The 19,457-nt window shown below is 43.3% G+C and overlaps 2 protein-coding genes across 13 annotated transcripts in view; both read right to left on the bottom strand.

The window, feature by feature from the left end:
• LOC113029844 (uncharacterized) overlaps window positions 1-9,155 on the bottom strand; it is a 121,082-nt gene extending 111,927 nt beyond the window's left edge. For all 12 annotated transcript variants that reach the window (XM_080306309.1, XM_080306314.1, XM_080306310.1 and 9 more), the window contains exon 1: window positions 9,039-9,155. In XM_080306309.1, coding sequence (XP_080162435.1) covers window positions 9,039-9,129 — 91 coding nt within the window. In that variant the 5' untranslated portion in view covers window positions 9,130-9,155. The remainder of the gene's footprint in view (window positions 1-9,038) is intronic.
• Window positions 9,156-11,104: 1,949 nt separating this feature from the next.
• The window catches only part of kcnh2b (potassium voltage-gated channel, subfamily H (eag-related), member 2b), a 61,831-nt gene continuing 53,478 nt past the window's right edge, over window positions 11,105-19,457 (bottom strand). The window contains exon 18 of the mRNA XM_080306441.1: window positions 11,105-18,670. Within this exon, the coding sequence (XP_080162567.1) occupies window positions 18,266-18,670 (405 nt within the window). The 3' untranslated portion in view covers window positions 11,105-18,265. The remainder of the gene's footprint in view (window positions 18,671-19,457) is intronic.

Genomic DNA, 19,457 nt, shown 5'->3' on the forward strand with positions numbered 1-19,457 from the left:
TGTGACAGTGACGTAAGATTTGGTACAGATTTTATGTCACTCGCTCACTGAGTTACACACCCACTGCCCTTGCTCTGCGCCTTGGAGACCTAATACGTAGGAAACATCCACAGACCCTAAAGGGAAACGTATAAGGGAGTTCTGTAATGAATAGATGGCAGTCGTCCCGCCCCTCCTACCAAAGAGCCAATAAGTGACGAGCCAGAAAGCAGCAGGTGCAGCAGATTGTCTCATCGTAAAGATGTTTCCTGCCGTTCGTGAAAACATGTACCTATCATAAAGAACTTGTTCTTAAACGGACTCTGGTGCACTGCAGTAAAACAGCCGTCTGCTGCCAGACTGAGCACAGATAATATCTCACTGATTCCCTTCAGGTGGCCGAGCATGTGACAGCAGTCTTGTCCTGACAGGTAAATATGACTTGTGAAACAAGGCACAGACAGCTTTCCACCCACACGCCTTTTCAGTGCTGGGGTGTAGCTAAGTTAGGAGTGATAATCTATAACTTACACCAAAGTGATCTACTTCAGACTTCACCCAGAGAAATGCTGAAACGCACCAGCTGGCCCTCCGTGTTCCTGACATCAAAGCTGCAGCGTGGCAGCTGAGGGATCAAGAAGAGCAGGTCGGGCCGAGCTCAGGAGGAAAGGACGCACATTCAAAGAAAAGCTTCAACTTCTCAGGTTTGAAAGAACGGGGAGGCCCCACTGTGTAAGGATTATGACGGAGTCCCACACTAAACTGCCGTCTGCATTGTTTGGCTGCACACAGTCACATGGATGATGGATTTCCTCTGCTTCCTGATTCCTAGACAGAGGCTGGAATGACCTTAAAGACAGTATCCTGCTTTAGTCAGATGATCTGACTGTGGAGCACTGATCGGCTTTCCTAAACCCCACTTCTAACCTAATCTAATATTGAGTTTCACGTGACTGCTGGGGGCAGATTTTAAAACAATCGTGATGTCAGCCATGGTGAGGTGAGTGTTTCAGGTGTCAGGATGAAGAGAACGAGGGCAAGGATGACACTCCACAGCCTGAGAAGAACACAGACAAACTCCATCGCAGTAACTAAGAACTTGTTTTTCCTTCCACCCTTCCCTGCCTGCCTCATTATTTCCCTCCTCAGCCCTTCCTTCCTTTATTTCTTCCTTCCTAAGTCTCTCTTTGGGCATTTTTAGTCTTTTTTTAATGAACATCAACCAATCAGATATTAAACAAGAGCAGACCAACACTCACAATCCTACAAGTTTGTATTATTTTAAGATTAAACCCAGACTGATCTTTTTTCCAACCCTGAACCAGTCGGTTTGTTGCTGAAGCCCAGCCAAGCTGTCCTGGCTCCTCAAAGATATATGACTGCAGAGTGAGCATTAAACCTAAAAGTACAAAAACACTAAATAGATTAACACACACAGATCAAAGATTTACTGGACGTAAGTATAAAAGCCTGGGCTGCAGAGCCAGCACAGACCGAGCCTGGTTTCAGACCTCTACCTTTAGCCACTGAACGCAGCGCTGAACATTTTCGTAGTTATTCTGAGCATGAAAGGGAAACGTTTATGAATGAGTTTCTACTAAACTGCATCCGCAGCATTAAACAGCAACCAGTGCCTGATGCCAGAGTGGAGCAGCCACAGCTCTTTACGGCTGTCATTTCATGTAGTTTACATCACACCAACCTCGTCAGTAGGTTTGACCTTACAGATGTGTGACAACAGAGCCAACATCGCTTTTGACGAACTAACAAATCTGGGGTCGAGCCAAACCTCATCCAGCTAAAGCATTAAGGTGCAGGTTTCCTGCTCTGTGCAGTGCATGCTTATTTGCACAGGACTGGTATTATTAGAGGAACCTGTGGGTTAGAAAATACGACTCCTGTGAAATGAAAACTCCTACATCTGCATTTCACGACAGGTTTACACCAGCTAAACAAAAGCTACCCTTTATAAATATGGGACAACTGTGGAGTCTGTTGTCTAAGCTAATCCCATGTAAGTGTGCCATGTGTGTAATTTGTAAAGTAAGAGTTGTTTGCACCCTCAGAGACGACGTTACCCTGGTTACCTGACCTTCACTCACTGTTTCATTTAGAGTCTTTAGGTTAGGAAAAAGGAATCTTCTTCATAACAATAAGAGACCTTTTCATTCAAAGTTTCACAACATTTACCCCACAAAGACCTGTCACATATTTTATGCTACTTTACTCTCTGATATGCTCAACAATTCTTTTCATTCTTGGGGGAAAACAGCCAAATGTTTGAAGCTGCGGACACTCGACGTGTGTCAACAAATGCTTTTAGTTTTTTAGATCACCTGTCATTTCAGGGAGTGTCCGTGCATGCTTTGGGCTGATTATTTATTTAAACACATGCAATCCAACAAAAGATAAAAGCAGCATTAGTAATTCCACCCAAGCTTGAGAGATTTAAAACAGGAAATAAACCTCAGCACTGTATGATCATCCTTTACATGCTACAGTAGTGGAAAAGAAGGAGAAGAAACCAATCCAGCGACTGCACATTAACGAGTTTTCACCATACATGAGCCGACCTACGTAACAGAAAGGTCTCAGTGCGTGGCCAACAAGCTGTAAGAGAATAAGCTTCACTCTGGAAATTTATTATGACAATAAATGCAGCTGGCAGCCTGTGACGATGTGCCAGCGACAGAACCAGTTCAGCCAGACACGCAACGCCCACAAACATGCTCCTCACCAATGATTAGGCCTGTTCGATATAACCATATATATCAGCTGACGATATAAAAACGTCCATCGTTATCTATGATGCCATCGTTTGTTTCGTGGTGTCGTAAAATAAACTGTTTACAGCGATATTTGTTCATGGTTCTGATGGTGACTGTAGTGACTTTATTCATGTCTTAAAGTTAGACTCTATAACTCCTCAATCACGATGTCATAAGTCACTGGACACTGTGAACATCCACGGTCACCACTTCATGCATAATGGACTTTCCATGACCTTCCAAGCTATATAGTTTATGTCTTCCATATTTCCAACTATATCCACAATCACATACTGTGTATGCTACCATTGTATATAGTGTGTTATCTTACTTTTTTTCATTGATTGTACTTAATTGTATTTTTGTATTTCCTTCATATATCTGTACCTGAGCTGAGGTGATGCAAAAATTTCCCCGCTGTGGGATCAATAAAGTCTTATCTTATCTTAAGTTCTCTCTTTCTCTTATATTTAATATAACCACACGGACAAGTGCCTGTTTTTACGTGTTGTCGTTAGCAACAATGACGGTAAAACCATCGTGGCTCTGCTGTCCGCTTGTTTGTTTTCTACTAAACCTTTCACAATAAAGCTCAAGATCCTGTTGAGACTTTTCAAAATAAACTGAATCACGTGAAAGATGCAGAGAGTTTACAGATGAGAAGAAAAAAAGAGCCGTCAGGTGCTAAAAAATAAACCTTAGACTCAAACTTTTAAAGAAAATGTCGGCCGTTACAACTTATGTCTAAAAATGTATCGTTTCATCGGTTAAAACACTCGACTGCAGCTACACCACGCGCAGCTGGAAACACTTCACGCAAGTCGAGCTGCCCGAGATTCACAGAATTTACAGAAAATGAGGGCTGCACGATTAATCGTTAGAAAATCGCGATCTCGATTCATACTTATGTGCGATCTCATTTCCAAATGACAACGATTTAAAAAAAATAAAATAAGACGACGATTGTACCGCATTTTGATCCGGGACGTACTCTGCATGAAAACAAGCGCTCACTCTTCCTGCTCAACAAATGACAAGGGCGGAGCCTTATACCACGTGATACAGAAGCTGTGCCGTGTGATGCTAAAATTAGCAGGAAAAAACCACGGAGAGCACGTCAGGAATGACGAGAAAGTGACAGGAGAAAATCCGTCCCGGTCAACCACCCAAACATCAATAACGGGAACCTTATACAGCGCTTCCCTTTACCCGTCGACCTCCCGCAGGCACAAAGACATTACGGAGGCTATCACTTATCACCTGACCAAAGATATGGCTCCATCAACACTGTGAAAACGAGGGATTTAGGAAAACGATCAACACCCTAGACAAACGCTACACAGTGCCGTCCCGCAACTATTTTTCTATTGTTGCACTACCTGCTCTGTACACGCAGCGTCGAGCAACGGTGGAGACGGAATTTCAAGCAGGACAACATTTTGCAGCAACAACAAAACGTGAGACATTTGTTGTTTTTATGTTTATTTATTGTTTTTATGTTCAGTCTCAACTGTTACGAAGTTGATGTGCAGTTAATAAGCGCAATAAATATTTATACTGGAAAAGAAAATGGTGAGAGAATCGTGATCTCAATTCTAAGCCAAGAAATCGTGATTCTCATTTTATGCAAAATCGTGCAGCCCTACAGAAAATATTACATTTCTGTGATTTATATCGTTGTCAGGACGATAAATGTCTTATATCGGGATATGAGACTTTGGTCATATCGCACAGCCCTACTAATGATGCAGGATTGAAAGTCAGTCTACTCTGATACGCCAACATTCAGTTTTCACAAGGTTACAGAAGCCTTGTGTTGGTGACGAGGTATGTGACCAGGCAAAGCTGAAGTGTGGCAGGTGCCACAGTCGGTGAAGGTAACCACAGCAGTGAGGTCCATAAATATCTGCACAGAGACATTCTGGTACGTTACCACACTGACTTTAAATGAAACAACTCAGATAAAGTCCAGACTTTCAGCTTTAATCTACTAGATGGTCTCTTTTCACTCCCTAAACAAATCTTAGTTGTCACACTGGATTTTGGCACACAACTGCAGTTTTTCTTACAGTGTTTTCAGCCGTGGATCTGCACTGCCTACTTCAGCAGTGGGCTACCATCAAGTCCCATCTCAGAGTTTTTCCAAGAAATTCAAACTGTGCACAGCTTTAAAACTACTGAGTGGTATTTGACTTTGGCAAGAGGCAGCTGGGTATTACAGTGATGGAATTAATTATTTGATCCCCTGCTGAAATAATCAGTTCCTACAGCTGTAATTGTAAGAACTGGACAGCCTCCGATTTTGATGGTAGTTTCATTTTAATGGAGAGACAGAACAGAAGCAGAAAATCCAGAGAAACGTGAGACAAAGGTTACAAATCGATTTGCATGCCTTTGAGGAAATAAGTATCTGACCAGAACGTTGGCTTCCACAGACTGTGTGCATGTGTGCGCACAGATCACAAACACTCCGAGTTACAGATCCTGATCTCTACTGGTTATGTTTATCAAGCCGTCCACAGAACCAGGTTTACAACATTAGGAAATTGCTGCAGTACTTAGTGCAAAACATACTGTAAGACAACACTTAAATAAACATAAAAATTAAAAGTGCTAAGCAGACAGATATACGATCAGTGCAAACATGGAGCAGATGCAGAGAACACCGTGCAGGGTCGTGTGTTTGTGGTGCCAACAGTCATACGGTTGTTGTTCACGAGTCCAGAGGGGAAGAAACTGTACGAGAGGTTTTGGTCCCTCTATTCATTCCTTCTATCTCAACCTCTCCACAGTCATGAGCAACACCAAAGAGCTGCCAAAGGACGTCAGAGACAGGATTTTAAACCTGCACAAGGCTGGAATGAGACCATCAGCGTGAAGCTTGATGAGAAGGACGACAACTACTGCTGCGAATATTCACAAATGGTTCAATAATCGGGCCAACAACCGTCAGAAAAATATTTTTTCCCCTGCTGAATTATTTCCCCCAAATGTAAAAGTGGCCAGACAGTGGCAGATGTCCTGTAATAGAATATGAAAAGTTGGGAAGTTGTAGAGTTATAAAATAGGAAGAGAAGAAACCAGATGTTCCAGTGGAAACGTGGGCTCTGGCAGACGCTCGGTGCTGCCGTTCTTCTATCAAACAGATGTAGTAAAAGACTTTTGAGGTACTTTCTCTTCTGAACAAGAGTAAAACATAAAAAACTGTTTCAGCGACACAGAGAACAGGAGATGTGCATCGTACCCTAGAAAGGAAATGATCAGACACAAACACCCAGTGTTTCAGCCACTCCTGTGAAAGCTGGAGTGGCAGTAGCTCACCAAACAGACTGTTTGATAACCGTCAGGGCTGCGGGTGGACTTACAGCATCAGGACATTGTAGGGATGTGACTGGATCAGGTCCATAATCATCCAGGGCCTTAGATCAGTCCCACCTCTTATTTCCCCACCACTCAGTAATCTGGCTGCTACAGGATTGGAGAGTAATCTGGATAGAAGGAGTGATGAAGGGAGGGAGGCTGCTACCGAGGGTCAATCCTCTGCTGTCAGTCCTCTTTATATCAATTTCTGTGATAAATTCACTGCTAAACTGCAGTGCAGGTGGAGGCGCAAGGTTGCATGTAAAGGAGGCAATGCACACGTGCTTGGAACAGCAGAATAAAAAAAGTTACCAAATGACATTCAACACAGAAAACCTGCAGAAACACCTGATGTGACGCAGCATGCAGAATCCAAGCCCACAATCTACTCATATAGATGCTCAATACTAGAAGGTGTTTGGTAAAGATGCAACCTGATAAATACTCAAATACATCACTCTGGTAAATATATATATATATAATTAACTTGTAATAAAAACTTCACTAAGTTTACAAGATGTAACCGACTGATTGACAGCATTAGCGCCGCAGGCTAAACGTGGAAGGTTTCCAGCATCACTAAGTTTCGCTGACTGACTGGCCAGCTCACACGAGGCTGCACTGAGCGGCTCATCATCGTTTTGAAGCTCACACATCAGAACCCGTTCAATAAAACTTTCCACACATAGTTTTAGTTTTCTCTGCAGACAATGACGCAAAGAGGACGCATGTGGGCAATAACGGAAAGCCCGGTTGTTCTTGATTACATCACTACTAGGCTGTTCCTGTGCTGTGTCACATATAGTGATGATGCAATCCTGTTGCCCAAAGAACGACTAGCTTGACGACAGAATGAAGCTGTTAGGAAAACTGAGCAAGCTCCACCCACTAATTAAGATGGACAGATGTGGGTTCAAGCTGGAAAGTGATTGGTGCATTAGGGATGAAGCTAAATTCATTTTTTTGCTTTTAATTGCAATTTGGCATCTCTCCTCAAACCTGGTTGGAACGCTCCGAGACAGCCGAGGTTTGACATACGGACGATGTGCTACTGCGTTAAGAATCCTCTACAGGTACGACAGTTACAGCTTTATTCTTGGCTAACGAGGCGATGCTATTCAGCAACTATCAGCGGGACGATAACTATGACTCGGCATGATGGTGCAGTCCCCACCCAGTCTGCTCCAAGGAAACAAACCTTCACTGTGACATATGACAGAATTCACCACACTATCCTTGAACATTTGGCCAGAGCAAAAACAGTGTGACACAGCAGATAAATGTGGGACAGTGACATCAGCAGATATGCTGACATCAGTCAACACGGTTCTCACACTGATATCCAACCTATACTGTGTTGCTACCCAATTTCTGCCATAATAGGGAAAGCCTGGGGTTTATTCTTTAAATATTAAACAGCCATTAGCAACATTAAGAGCAGTGTAACAGTGTAACAAGCTGTGATAAGAGTTAAAACAACAGTGCCAGCAGATACAGCATCCCTCTGAAAATTGGATGTGTCATGGATGAGAGTGCGTGGCAGGCAGAGGGGTCTCACAGAGACTACAACACGTGCAGCTGCAGACCAAAACATTACTCAGTGAATATTCCTCTGAAAGGGTTCGATAACAAATAGTTCAATGCTCAGTCCATACAACTCCTGAAGCTTTTGTGCTACCTATAACTATCCTTTCCACACACACACACACACACACACACACACACACACACAAACACATGCACACCTACTACAGAGGAGCCAGCATAAAGAAGGTTTCTCCAATAAGTCTGAAAACCAGTGTGGGCCACTGTTCCTCAAGTAAAGCTGAGCATGTTCAACGGTCTGCTTGCTACACATTGCTTTCCTCACACACTGTACATAAAAGACGGACGTTGCAACCATGACATCTGCTAACGGTTGAACTCTGCATTATAAAACACAAACACGAGTTTTAGTCCTTCACCACATTGGTTTTTGGACCAAGATGTGACCGTATCTGGGCATGAGGGTGGGGTGCCAAGTTTTCAGCTAAAGCTATGAGGAAAATCCCACACACCATACAGTTTTTATCCACAGAGAGTGAAAGAGAGTGCTTTTTAAAAATATTGGTATGTTGAGCATTTTAATGTTAGACTCCCTTTGGGAGCCAGCTTCAAAAGTGGCTACTAGAAAAACTGCACTTTGGCACTTGCTGCGTTAGTTTCACTTTTGTTTTTTTAGCTGTGGGAAAAACATATTTTTTACCATGACTGGCCATGCCATACCATGACAAAAAAAAGCTGCAATCTGTGCATGAAATGAAGTGCTGGCTGCTCAAAATGTCTTGACAGGACAGCTCGCGTAGTCTGTCCTCCTCGAAGCTCGGAGGAACCCACTCCCATATGCTATGCACTCTAACAGCACAGTGTAAGGAGGATTGTTTTTATTCACGGGGTCGTTCTTGCAGAGTGCCAATGAATGGGCAGATGCGACAGAAACATATAGAGGGGAAACTTGCGTAACAGTGTGGGAGTCTGCTGTGACAGTGCAACTTCACCATGCTGTCTCTATAGCGGTCGGCAACAGTGGCACGCGATCTACTCACTACTGTGATAATACGAAGGCAAAGCGGACATTCAGAGGGAGAAACAAAACCTAAAAAACTAACGACAACAATACCACCATGGTGCTAACTAGCCTAAAGCATAAGCGTGCTAATTCTGCAGACTTCTTCTCAGAAAGTAAAAGTGTCCGAGGCGCACCTGAAGGCAGCATTAACCTACACCCGTACTCAGTCCCTGCTGCGATGCGCCCTGTGAGCTCACTCATCCAAAATCACCGTCAGTTCACTGCAACAAAGACTGCGGCTTTCCGCCCACCGACCCCGCGCTCAGTGCACACACCGGGCGTTACCACACAAAACGGGACGTTCATTTTTCAGCGTCACTCACCGTTAGTTGTCTCCTTTTTGACAGTTTGTCTAGAGTCTCCGAGCGTCGCTGTCACCGCTACGATCCGCCCACCCAAGAGTGTACGCTGCATAAATATGCCCCGCCCCCAGCACTGCCTCTACTCCAATCGCAAAACGATACCGCGAACTGGCTCTCATTTTAACCAATCGCACGAAGACTAAAAGTCTGCTTGACGGCCTTACTGTCCAATCAAAACATCTGAATCCCGGGAAGATCCCTTTCTCACCGTGTTGGCTTTTGACAGACACCGTGTGCATTCAATAGAAAAGTTTGACTCCTTTTACGGGACGGTGCCGGTCCAATCGCCTCGGGGAACGAACTCTGCATACGGCCGCGGCCCAGGAAGACGCCCTACACCGCCCCGATCAGAGGAATGTTACCAAGCGGCTAAACAGGAACTACAGAAATTACAGAGACCCAAGGGGAAGTGTAACCCACACGCGTCCACTAATGTTGATGGTATAAATACAAGTAGTTGACTTTGACTGTGTTGCTTTTGGGGGTAGTGGGGACAGAAGTGACAGCCGATTTAATTTACTACAACTCGCCACCTAATCTGCTGGATCTGATTCACAAACTGGAGCAAGGAAGCGTGTCTTCTCTGGGGGTGAGATTGCAAAAAGCCACAGAAAAATCAAAAGCGGGAAAAATGCTCCACTTGACATAGTGCAGGTCTATAGTGACGCCTTGTGGTGGAAAGCTTACCTTACCGCCACCTGCTTGGCCGTAGAGTGGTTACAATACTCCAGACCTGCTCGTGCATATACACACATGCAACTATATAAATTCATCTCTTGTCAAACTTGTGCTGTTTACAAAATACACCCAAAGTTTCAGGAGCTTATAGAACTACCTTTAGCAGTCATAACTTGTATCAGTCTCACATGGCACTGTGGACGGATTTTAATCCACTCTGCTTTACAGTGTTGCTTCAGTTCATTGAAGTTCGTGGACATTCATTTTTACGCAGCACTCTTAAGGTCCTGCCACAGCATGTAAGTCAGGTTGAGGTCTAAACTTTGGGTCATTGCAACACCTTGATTTTGTTCTTTTTCAGCCATTCTGATGTAGATGTGGTGCTGTGGTTGGGATCATTGCTCTCTTGCATCACCAAGCTCTGGCCAAGCTTTAGCTCAATCATCATATTTGATCCTAGAAGACTTTAGTACACAGAGGTCTCCATAGTTGACTCAGTGACTGCGAGCTGCCCAGTCCTGCCTCTGTGAAGCATCGTCCCTCCATCACTTTACTCAACTCCTTGTATGAAGAGTGATACCACAGCACTGATAGTGGTTTTACCACATGTGATGCTGTGCATTATGGCCAAACAGCTCCACACTGGTCTCATCTGTCCTAAGGTCATTGTTCCAGAGGTCTTGTGATTTGTTCAGATGAAGCTTTGTAAATGTATATTTTTTAAGAGGTGTTTCTCCCTTCCAAAAAAAGCCATATTTGCTTTCTGTCTTTGTAGTTGTACTATTATAAACATTGACATTTCACACATTAACTGAGACCTGTAGTCTGAGATGTAGCTCTTGGGTTTTATGCATTTTTTCTGATAACGTTTGTCCTTTGCTGAAGTCCGTCTATCTTGAATGTTTCCCACGTGTGAATATTTTTTCTTGCTGTAGAATAATGGACTTGAAATTGTATATTTGTATATTGTAATTATAACTCTTCCCAGATTGCTAAGAACCAACAATTGCTCTTAGGCAGATCATTGCTGATGCCTTTCCTGCTTGGTATTGCATTGACACACACCTGAATGCCCCGACCTGCTGAAACATCTGTCTTTGTAAAGGTGCTCACACTTGAGTCAAGTGCATTTGATTATCAGCACCTGGCTGCTGTTTAGCCTTGTAATTCCTCTGGGAGCAATAATCGTGTACATAGTTTTACACAACTGCGTAGAATCCTGTGAAAACGTGCTTTTTAAAGCAACCTCACACAAAAGTAACCGGTCCGATTTAAAGGTGTTTTTCTGTGCTAAAATGTTCGAGAAGTGTCAAAGCAAATGTCACAGAAATCAGTCCAGTCACAATGAATCTGCTTTCAAAGAGGTTTATTGAAAGAAATAATTTTCAAATTTTATAAAGATCAACCATTTGCTTATGCTATCACACAATCAGAACCTGGAGCATCACCGTTTCCCCTCCAACCTTTTGCAGTCTTTGATATGAATCATTAGTGCTTTGGACAACCCAGATTTTCCTAAAAAAGTTGGGTTTATGTGTAACATGTAGATTTGCTGCAGTTCAGCACCTGGACTCTTACTGAAGAGCTGTGCTGTTGGAACACTTGCAGAATGTTTGTCATTGTCCTAATGAATGTGGACAATGACAAAGGCCTTCATTGAAATAGATATCATCAGGATGGCAGCAGGCCCTCTGGAAACATTGTAACCATGCTTTCTTTTTAAACCCAATCGTGTGACTGGTTGCCTGACATATGTAGGAGCTAGACAGGTTAAAAAACTGTTCAGTATTTGATGTCATGTTCGTGGTTTCAATTCTGTTTTTGTTTTTTACATGTTACACATTTTCCCAATTTTGTAGAAACGGGTTTTCAGAACTGCTTCACTGGCGAGCTTAGCGTTACTGTTTTATGGCTAAGCAGTATTCCATAGACTGCCAGAGTACACAAGATTAAAAAGTACTGGTTTTGATGGGACATGTCATGACTTCTAAGCAAGATGCGTTAAAGATATGCTATTGCTAAGAGGTTTCACCACGTCACACTTAAACAGCAAGATGTGGTCCAAAAATGCATTTCATGTAGGTGTACTTTATTTACCTCCCCAGGCGAGACAGCCCGGAGACCAGATTTGGGGAATCAAGTGCTTCAGGATATTTTGGAAACGGTCAACAGTTCTGCCCAGGACTGCCACACATGCATCACTCTGTTACAGTGGTTTGCAACCAAAGATACAAGTATACAATATAATATTGTATCATCTAAGATCACTATGTTTGCAGCTATTCAGTACCCCGCTCTTCCATGACCTGGAAGTAGTATGTATATATGTATTATATAAATAACAACTCTCCCGTTACCTGGAAGAATTCAGTGTTTCACTCTACACACAGTCTGCAAGCATACAGCAAAAACCAGCTGCTTTGCACATCAAACCTTCTCTTTGCCGGATGATTTTTCAGTGCAGCATGCAAGTAAAAATGTGTACAATATTAAAAGTCTTTAGCTTCATCACCCTCATCACCGTCATCGTCGTCACATCCATTTTTACCATGGACAGCTCCTTGTTTTTTTAAAATAAGAAATCAGAGCAGTCTTTATTTATTTTGTATATTTTCCTCTATAGTATTCTGCATTTCAAAGCATGCCAAAGAAAGTTCGGTTTCTGCATAGTGCTGGCTATACAAGTGCCAAAGAGTTTGATTCCTGTACAAGTAATAGAAGGTGGTATTTACAGGCAGAATAGATCCAGTGTTGTGTAAACGGTACCAAACCCCCCCTCCCTCCTTCAAGTGCGCAAAATATCTACAAATAGCAAGTCTGTGAGAACTCATAGAAAGTAGAAGAGAGCTGAAAAAAGCTCAGCAGTATGGAAGAGCTGTTAAGGGGAGGCATGTGTATTAAGTGCGCAGGCAGTTCTTATCTTTGTGTGTGTGTGTGTGTGTGTGTGTGTGTGTGTGTGTGTGTGTGTGTGTGTGTGTGTGTGTGTGTGTGTGTGTCTAAATGCAAAGGGGAAGAAGCACTTGCCCCCACAAGTCAAAAACTGCCCACAAACCAAAACATCCCCCCGCCCCCTCCCTTGGTGTCTTTTTTCTTGGAAAGTGCACCCTCTATTGTTATAATATGCAGTATGCATACATAAATGTGTCCTCTAGCACTAAGGTCTACCGTCACATACAAGGTCAGGGAGGAAGAGTCGACAACAACCACATTCTAGTTTTGAGGTCATAGTTCTGAATGTAAAGATACAGTTCAGGCCACTAGGTGACTGTCATTGAACACTAACAGAAGACTCACTACAGTATGAGATGGCAATGGGAGCCCACTGCTGAAAGACACCACTGACTGCACTGTCAAAAAAAGAAAGAAAGAAAGTGTTGTAAAGCAGCCAGGTCCACTGGGTCGAGGATAGTTCTTTGTTTCCTGGAGAGCACAGGCAGGGACTGCTGGTAGGAACAAACCAAACAAAACTGGTGATGGCAGTGAAACCAGGTACGGTGCAGTAGTAAGGAGAGCTCAGCAGATTTGGTCAGTGTCACCTTAACAGCTTTAAACACCCGCGATGCTTTCACTCACGCTTCGACTATAGAATACTGAAAAGAAGGAAAAAGCTGCAGTCCATCTGAAAGAAGCTGGAATCCCTGTTTCCAGAGTGCCGTCACTAAACAGCATCAATCGTCCTAACAAACCCATCACGCCCTCGCCAATCAAGTCACTTTAAAAAGATCTTTGTTTACAGTTACGCTCAATCCAGCTGCATTTCTGCACTTAACTCAAATGACGACAATCTTTTGGGAGTGAAAGGGCTGGATTAGAGTTTACAATGTCACCAGCAGTGGTTTGTTCACAGCACGGGCTTGCTTTGGTTCAAACTTAAAGTGCACCTTTACGAAGCGGCTGCACACGCACGGCCCAATCACCGCACAGACACCGGCAATTTCCACTAACGGGTGAGAGATACCGAATGTGGCCTCGACTGCAGGCAGGAGTTGATTGAGAATTTTTTAGTGTACAATAATGTTAATTAAATATGGATAAATACTGAATAAATATCGACACAGAGTGAACAAAAGAATGACAGAGCACAGAGAGCCGTTACATGCTGAAACAGTGAAAAACCCACAGACACATAATCCTACGACAATAAATAAACACCGTAGACCCACAGTGAAATACAATCCTCACACTTCTGCATTAAAGGGGAACTCTGCTGAAATGTGACCGCGCATCCAATTTGTTTCTTTCTGATTGGTTGGTTTTGAGTTCTTTGAGACAAAGGAAAATCAGACCTGTGACATCGGCGACACATTCCTGAGTCTTTATTAAACATCTGCGCTGTTTAAAAATAATAATGATAATAAAGTGCTTTAAATTCAAATGGACGTGGTTAAGCTGCTACAAGTCTCAACTCTTTAAAGGACTATTGCACTTCAACAACAAGCTTGCCCTCTTCCTCCATTACAACTTTTGATTTTGTAGTACAGGAAAGGGTCTTTCCATGTAACTGCGTATAAGGGAAGACACATTTTGAAGACGTTATGGGTGTTTGTTTTCCTTCATCTTGAGAACTTAAAAAGACTGTGCAAAAGTGACCATTAATGCAGAAAAACAGCCTGGTTTTTTCCCCGAATATACAGGAGTATCCATCACCTTTTATGATTTTAAACACCTGTCTGCCCAGAGCTATCTGGGTGTGCTCCAGGGTGTATCTCATATCCCTGGACTGGTGTTGTTCCTGTGTCATCACTGTAATGTTAGTCCAGGTTTGTTGGTTTGTTAGTGACAGTTTTTAAAATCATTAGCTAACTTCGTGGGGTAATGCTAGCTGAATACTCAGACGATGTCATTGGTCAGATGCAATGTTGATGGGACCAACATCATTGCCCCTCCCTGAGCCTGGTTCTGCTGGAGGTTTCTTCCTGTTAAAAGGGAGTTTTTCCTTCCCACTGTCGCCAAAGTGCTGCTCATAGGGGGTCATATGATTGTTGGGTTTTTCTCTGTATGTATTATTGTAGGGTCGACCTCACAATATAAGCGCCTTGAGGCGACTGTTGTTGCGATTTGGTGCTGTATGAATCAAATTGAATGATAATGCAGGATGAACACCAACAGGGATATCAGATTGAACAAGATCCAGACTCCACCTTTACTCCATATGACCAGTAATATCTTTTAGAGTGTATGCGTCATCTTCTATATCACGTTAGGAAAAGTGTTGCTGTTTATTCCTTCATAGATGTTCTCTTTTTGACACACAGTTTGTAAGCTCAGTGCACGCCATTCTCCTTAGGCCATTTACAGTAATTAACGGTGAATCCCAGACTCATCCTCGTGACCCTTACAGTTCTAGTTATACGTGCTTCTGGACATCTGGATATGAATGATTTGGCAGTATCGAGCTTTCAGTCATTTCTGTGACGTGTTCTTTTTCTGGGATGCAATGACTGCACAACAAACATTGTGAAGAGTAGGAAATTTACCTTTTGTAGACATTCCTTTGAGCCATAAATGCAACAGACTGACTAACACAGTACAATGAGAGATTTCAAGAAGCTCGGCGTACATCTGAGGAAGAGTCAGAGAATCTCTTGGGGTCACTTCTAAAGAACTGCGCTCTGCTTGAGGTCGGACTCAAACTTCTACGCTCAGCTAAGAGGAAACTGTAACGTGCTCGAACATCACTGTCACTGTCTGTAACTAAGCCAGTTTGCAAGCAGAATGACAAATTGTTGTCCAAGAAGGAAGCCCTTCACCATTAAACTTGGCGAAATTTACCCGAGGCTTGCTTGGAGAAACACCAAGAACACCACCAAGTGTTGAGCATGGTGGTAACATCAGTTGAACATTGAACAGCGTGAATATTACAATGAAGGAAACAGACCGTGTCACATTTTTTCCACAACACCTCAAACCATCAGTTGAAAATTGAATGTGACCAGGTGTTTCAACAGGGTAGTAACCTAAACATAAACTAAAGCAAGTGAGATAAACTTTTCCAAAGTCCTGCCCACAAACCAGTGGAAACCGGACCATGCTTAAGAATGCAACCATTTTAGCTGGACTCTACTAATTCTTCATAGAAAAGTTGTCAAATATCCAACCAGATTTATTTTGTGGTTCTACGTCCCAGCTGACCTCGGGACTGGAAATGTCACGATCCTCGATGACATTCACATCACTGTTGTGTGCGTCACCTGATGCGTTAGGTTACAGCACGGGGTTAGGGTTAATCAAAACTGCTTTAGAGTCCACACGCAGCGCTGCAGCTCTGTAGCTCTATTCCTGAGCCAGGGAAAGAGTAGCCCAAAGAAACCTTTGAAAGCCCAGTATTGCCTTTACATTCACGTCCATGATGAGCGTCGGTAAACTTTAAAACCACATCTGTACGTGTCTGTCTACAGTATGGCTCATGCGAAAGAAGCACTTATAAACAGAAGGAAATGGCATTATTCATTCAACTGGTTACTGATAACATGTTTACTGTTGCTTTGAACTGATGAAGTGCAGCCTGAAGTGCTGTGGATGGATATTTAAGATGGGTGGCAGCGCCAACAGTTTGAAGCTACGCGTCTTCTTCCCTTGGTCGATAACTGCACTGCATGTAAGGTTAAATGGAACCAGACACATCTCCTGATGTACCTGAACAGAGTCAATCCTGAATCAAAGGACTGTCAAAGAGTACATTTCTAATGAGCTAGAACAAAACTGGTTTGTTTCTAAACGTAATGCATGCTGTGTTTCTAAACTTATCACATGGATAAAGCAGTGGTGTGATGAAGTAATTACAGCCTTTTCATACCTCTGCAAGAATCTGCATTAAAAGTTTGTGACAAGGATGAGATGTTGGGACTCCAAAGTAGGAGGTAATTGAAATAATGCTGTAAAATAACTGTCAGGTGCAGTTTCTCCTTCCTGTGTTCTCTGCAGCTGTAGATGTCAACATTGTAAAGGGTTTGTGCTATCAATTCAAACACTAAACTGTCATTTGCCTGTTTAATGGAGGTGTTCACATCTTCTTTTTTTCTTTCTAGACAAAAACTTGTCTTGGAAATTAAAAACCAACGACCCTTGACAGTGCATGGATGCAAACGTGCTAATCACCAGGCTCTGCAGACAGAAAGACAAAAACAAGGACGAACGCACACATAAAAAGCTTTGGACCTGAACTTATCACACACGTAGTAAGATTAAATCACACTCGCTCCTGTCGTCTTGCCAGTGTTTGCATATTATACTGTACATAGAATAATGGCGCATTCGGCTGGTCGTTGTAAACTGGCAAACTTGTGTAATTACGGCTCACATAACAAACGCTTATGTACATAGTAGAAGCTTTCTGGGTGCATGCTTAGGAGAAAAAGGAACCAATGAAATCTGAGGTAGCAAATTCAACCTACGATAAACTAGAATCACTCGACATGTTTTCCCTTTATGCATGAGCTTTGATGTGACGTTACACATCCAAGTATCCAGTCACTGCTGACTTCATTGTGTCAAAAATAATCCAACACAACTTTGCTGTAAGGTCACAACTCGTAGCTCGTGAAATTAGTAAGCTGTTTTTTGTGTGTTTTTTATTTTTTGGTGCACTGTTCTTGTGGAAAACTTGTAAGTTTGCCAGTTTACCTGTTTGTGACGCTGCCTAAGCGTGCCAAATGTTCTTCACTCCCTAGCAAATCTGTACAATGTTTATGACAGGGCAGCTGATATGTTCATCAAGAAAATTCATGGCTTTTTACCCTCCAGTTCCCACCCCTGAGGTGCAAACCAGCCAATCCAGTGTGCTCTTGGGAAGCGTGGAACATCAGCTCCACCTCTTGGGTGTAGGACTTCAGGGGGAAGGAACCAATGACAGGACGAGACAGCAGGACTCCTGTTAGGCCAGCTAACACTACAATTTACCAGTTTGAGAGTTTATCGGAAGCGCCATGGACATATAGAATAGAATAATCATCGTATCAATAGGATTTTCAGTGCAAGACGTAAATGGCTACTTGTTTCGTCATTCTGTTCAATGTTGTCTTCGATGGTACTTGTCAGTCATCCAACACTGGATACAGCAGTAAAGGGATTCTTCTACAAGTCAGCAGTCGTTTATATGTAAGTCTGAAAAAAGCGACATCCTAAGAAGGACGACTGAGAGGTCCAGACCAGACTATGTTCACTCAGTGTGTGGTTTTGGTTAAAGGTCGTACCATTGTGGGGCTCAGAAAGCTCCAAATGTTTCCCGAGGAGAGGGGAAACATTTGGAGATAATGAAAGGCCTCAACCCCCTGCCTGGCTTCACGTTCTCTGGGCAGTGAGTCCTTATTGAGAGGTTGACAGTGAAGATACAGTAGCTGGGGGCCCTAAAAGGCTAAGTGGCAGGTACAGTAGGTGTCTCCTGAAATCCAAAGTGCCACGTGGAGCGGTGGAACCAGAAGGAACTTAAAGAGTTGCTGAATGCAGCAGTCTCATTTTCTCCGTGTCCCTGCCTTGAGCCCACTCGCCTTCCCCTCATCCCCGTGTCTTCTTTAGCTCCCCCCTGGGTCGGAGCTGTGTCTCTGTGGTGTCCGTGAGTCCAGGGGTGTCTGTGGTTCTTGGAGCGATAGCCTCCGTGGGGTTTCAGGATCCAGTGGTGAGACTCCTGTTGCAGCAGCTGTCCCAGCACCCATGCATACCCCTGAACCAAAATCTAACCCTGCTCCTAAGCTAGAAACTGCACCCTCCCCACTCCCTAACTCTAAACCTAGACCTGATCCTGAACCTGCCACTGAAACGACTCCAGCTCCACCGCCTAGTCCGAGATGCTGGCCTAGTCCGTCCAGTCCAGAAGGGGCGAGCTGGCTCTGGCTTGTGTTGATCAGAGACGTGTCCTGGGGCTGCAGAGGGTCAAGAGCTTTAGCTGGGAACTCCTCAAAGTCCTGGGAATGCAGGATCTGTAGGGAAAGAAGAGAGAGGTCAGTGGGATTGCAATTTGTTCTGTGCTTTTCAAGAACAGAAGAAATTAGTCATGCAAGACTTCATACCTGTGCATGTTGCAAAAAGCCCAAACGTGTGCTTTTGGCTGTGTTGATATGTTAATATGTATGTAAAATGTTTCATGATTGACACGACTGTGTTCAGATCTGCGGAGACAGGCTTGGGTTTGCTGAGTGGGATTACAAAACGTTACAAAACTATGACATCACAACAATGTGATTGGTCTCTTGCAGTGTTGAACCTGGACCACCATTAATTATGATGATCCAGGCACCATATCAACACGGGGGTATCAGATCGTTTGGCTAAAGAGGCCGTCTGCTCTGTGATCACGCCCCTGATGCTGCACTCCAGGATCGTGTCGTCATATCGAAGTTTACATTCTGGACAGACTGTATTTTGGAAACATCATCACATCACTGTTGAATCTGGAGCTTCAACATTTTTATGGGAAAGCTAGATTTCACAGACTATATTATATATGGAGGAGGGAGGTCTGTCTGCAATTAGAATGATGTAAATGCCTTGAACCTTCAACTGTTTCTTGTAAACACTCCTGCAGACAGCAGGAAGAAATGAAGAATGATTCCCACTCACTTGGACACATTGGGGTGTGTCACCGATGAGGTACCTGATTCAACTCCAAATATACAACATGTGCAAGATGCTAAATAAATCAATTAAGCATTTATTTAGTGTTTGTGGGATTTAATGTAACATGTTACTGACAGATCAGCAGGGTAA

The sequence above is a fragment of the Astatotilapia calliptera genome, chromosome 9, assembly GCF_964374335.1.
Source record: "Astatotilapia calliptera chromosome 9, fAstCal68.1, whole genome shotgun sequence".
Taxonomy (NCBI): domain Eukaryota; kingdom Metazoa; phylum Chordata; class Actinopteri; order Cichliformes; family Cichlidae; genus Astatotilapia; species Astatotilapia calliptera.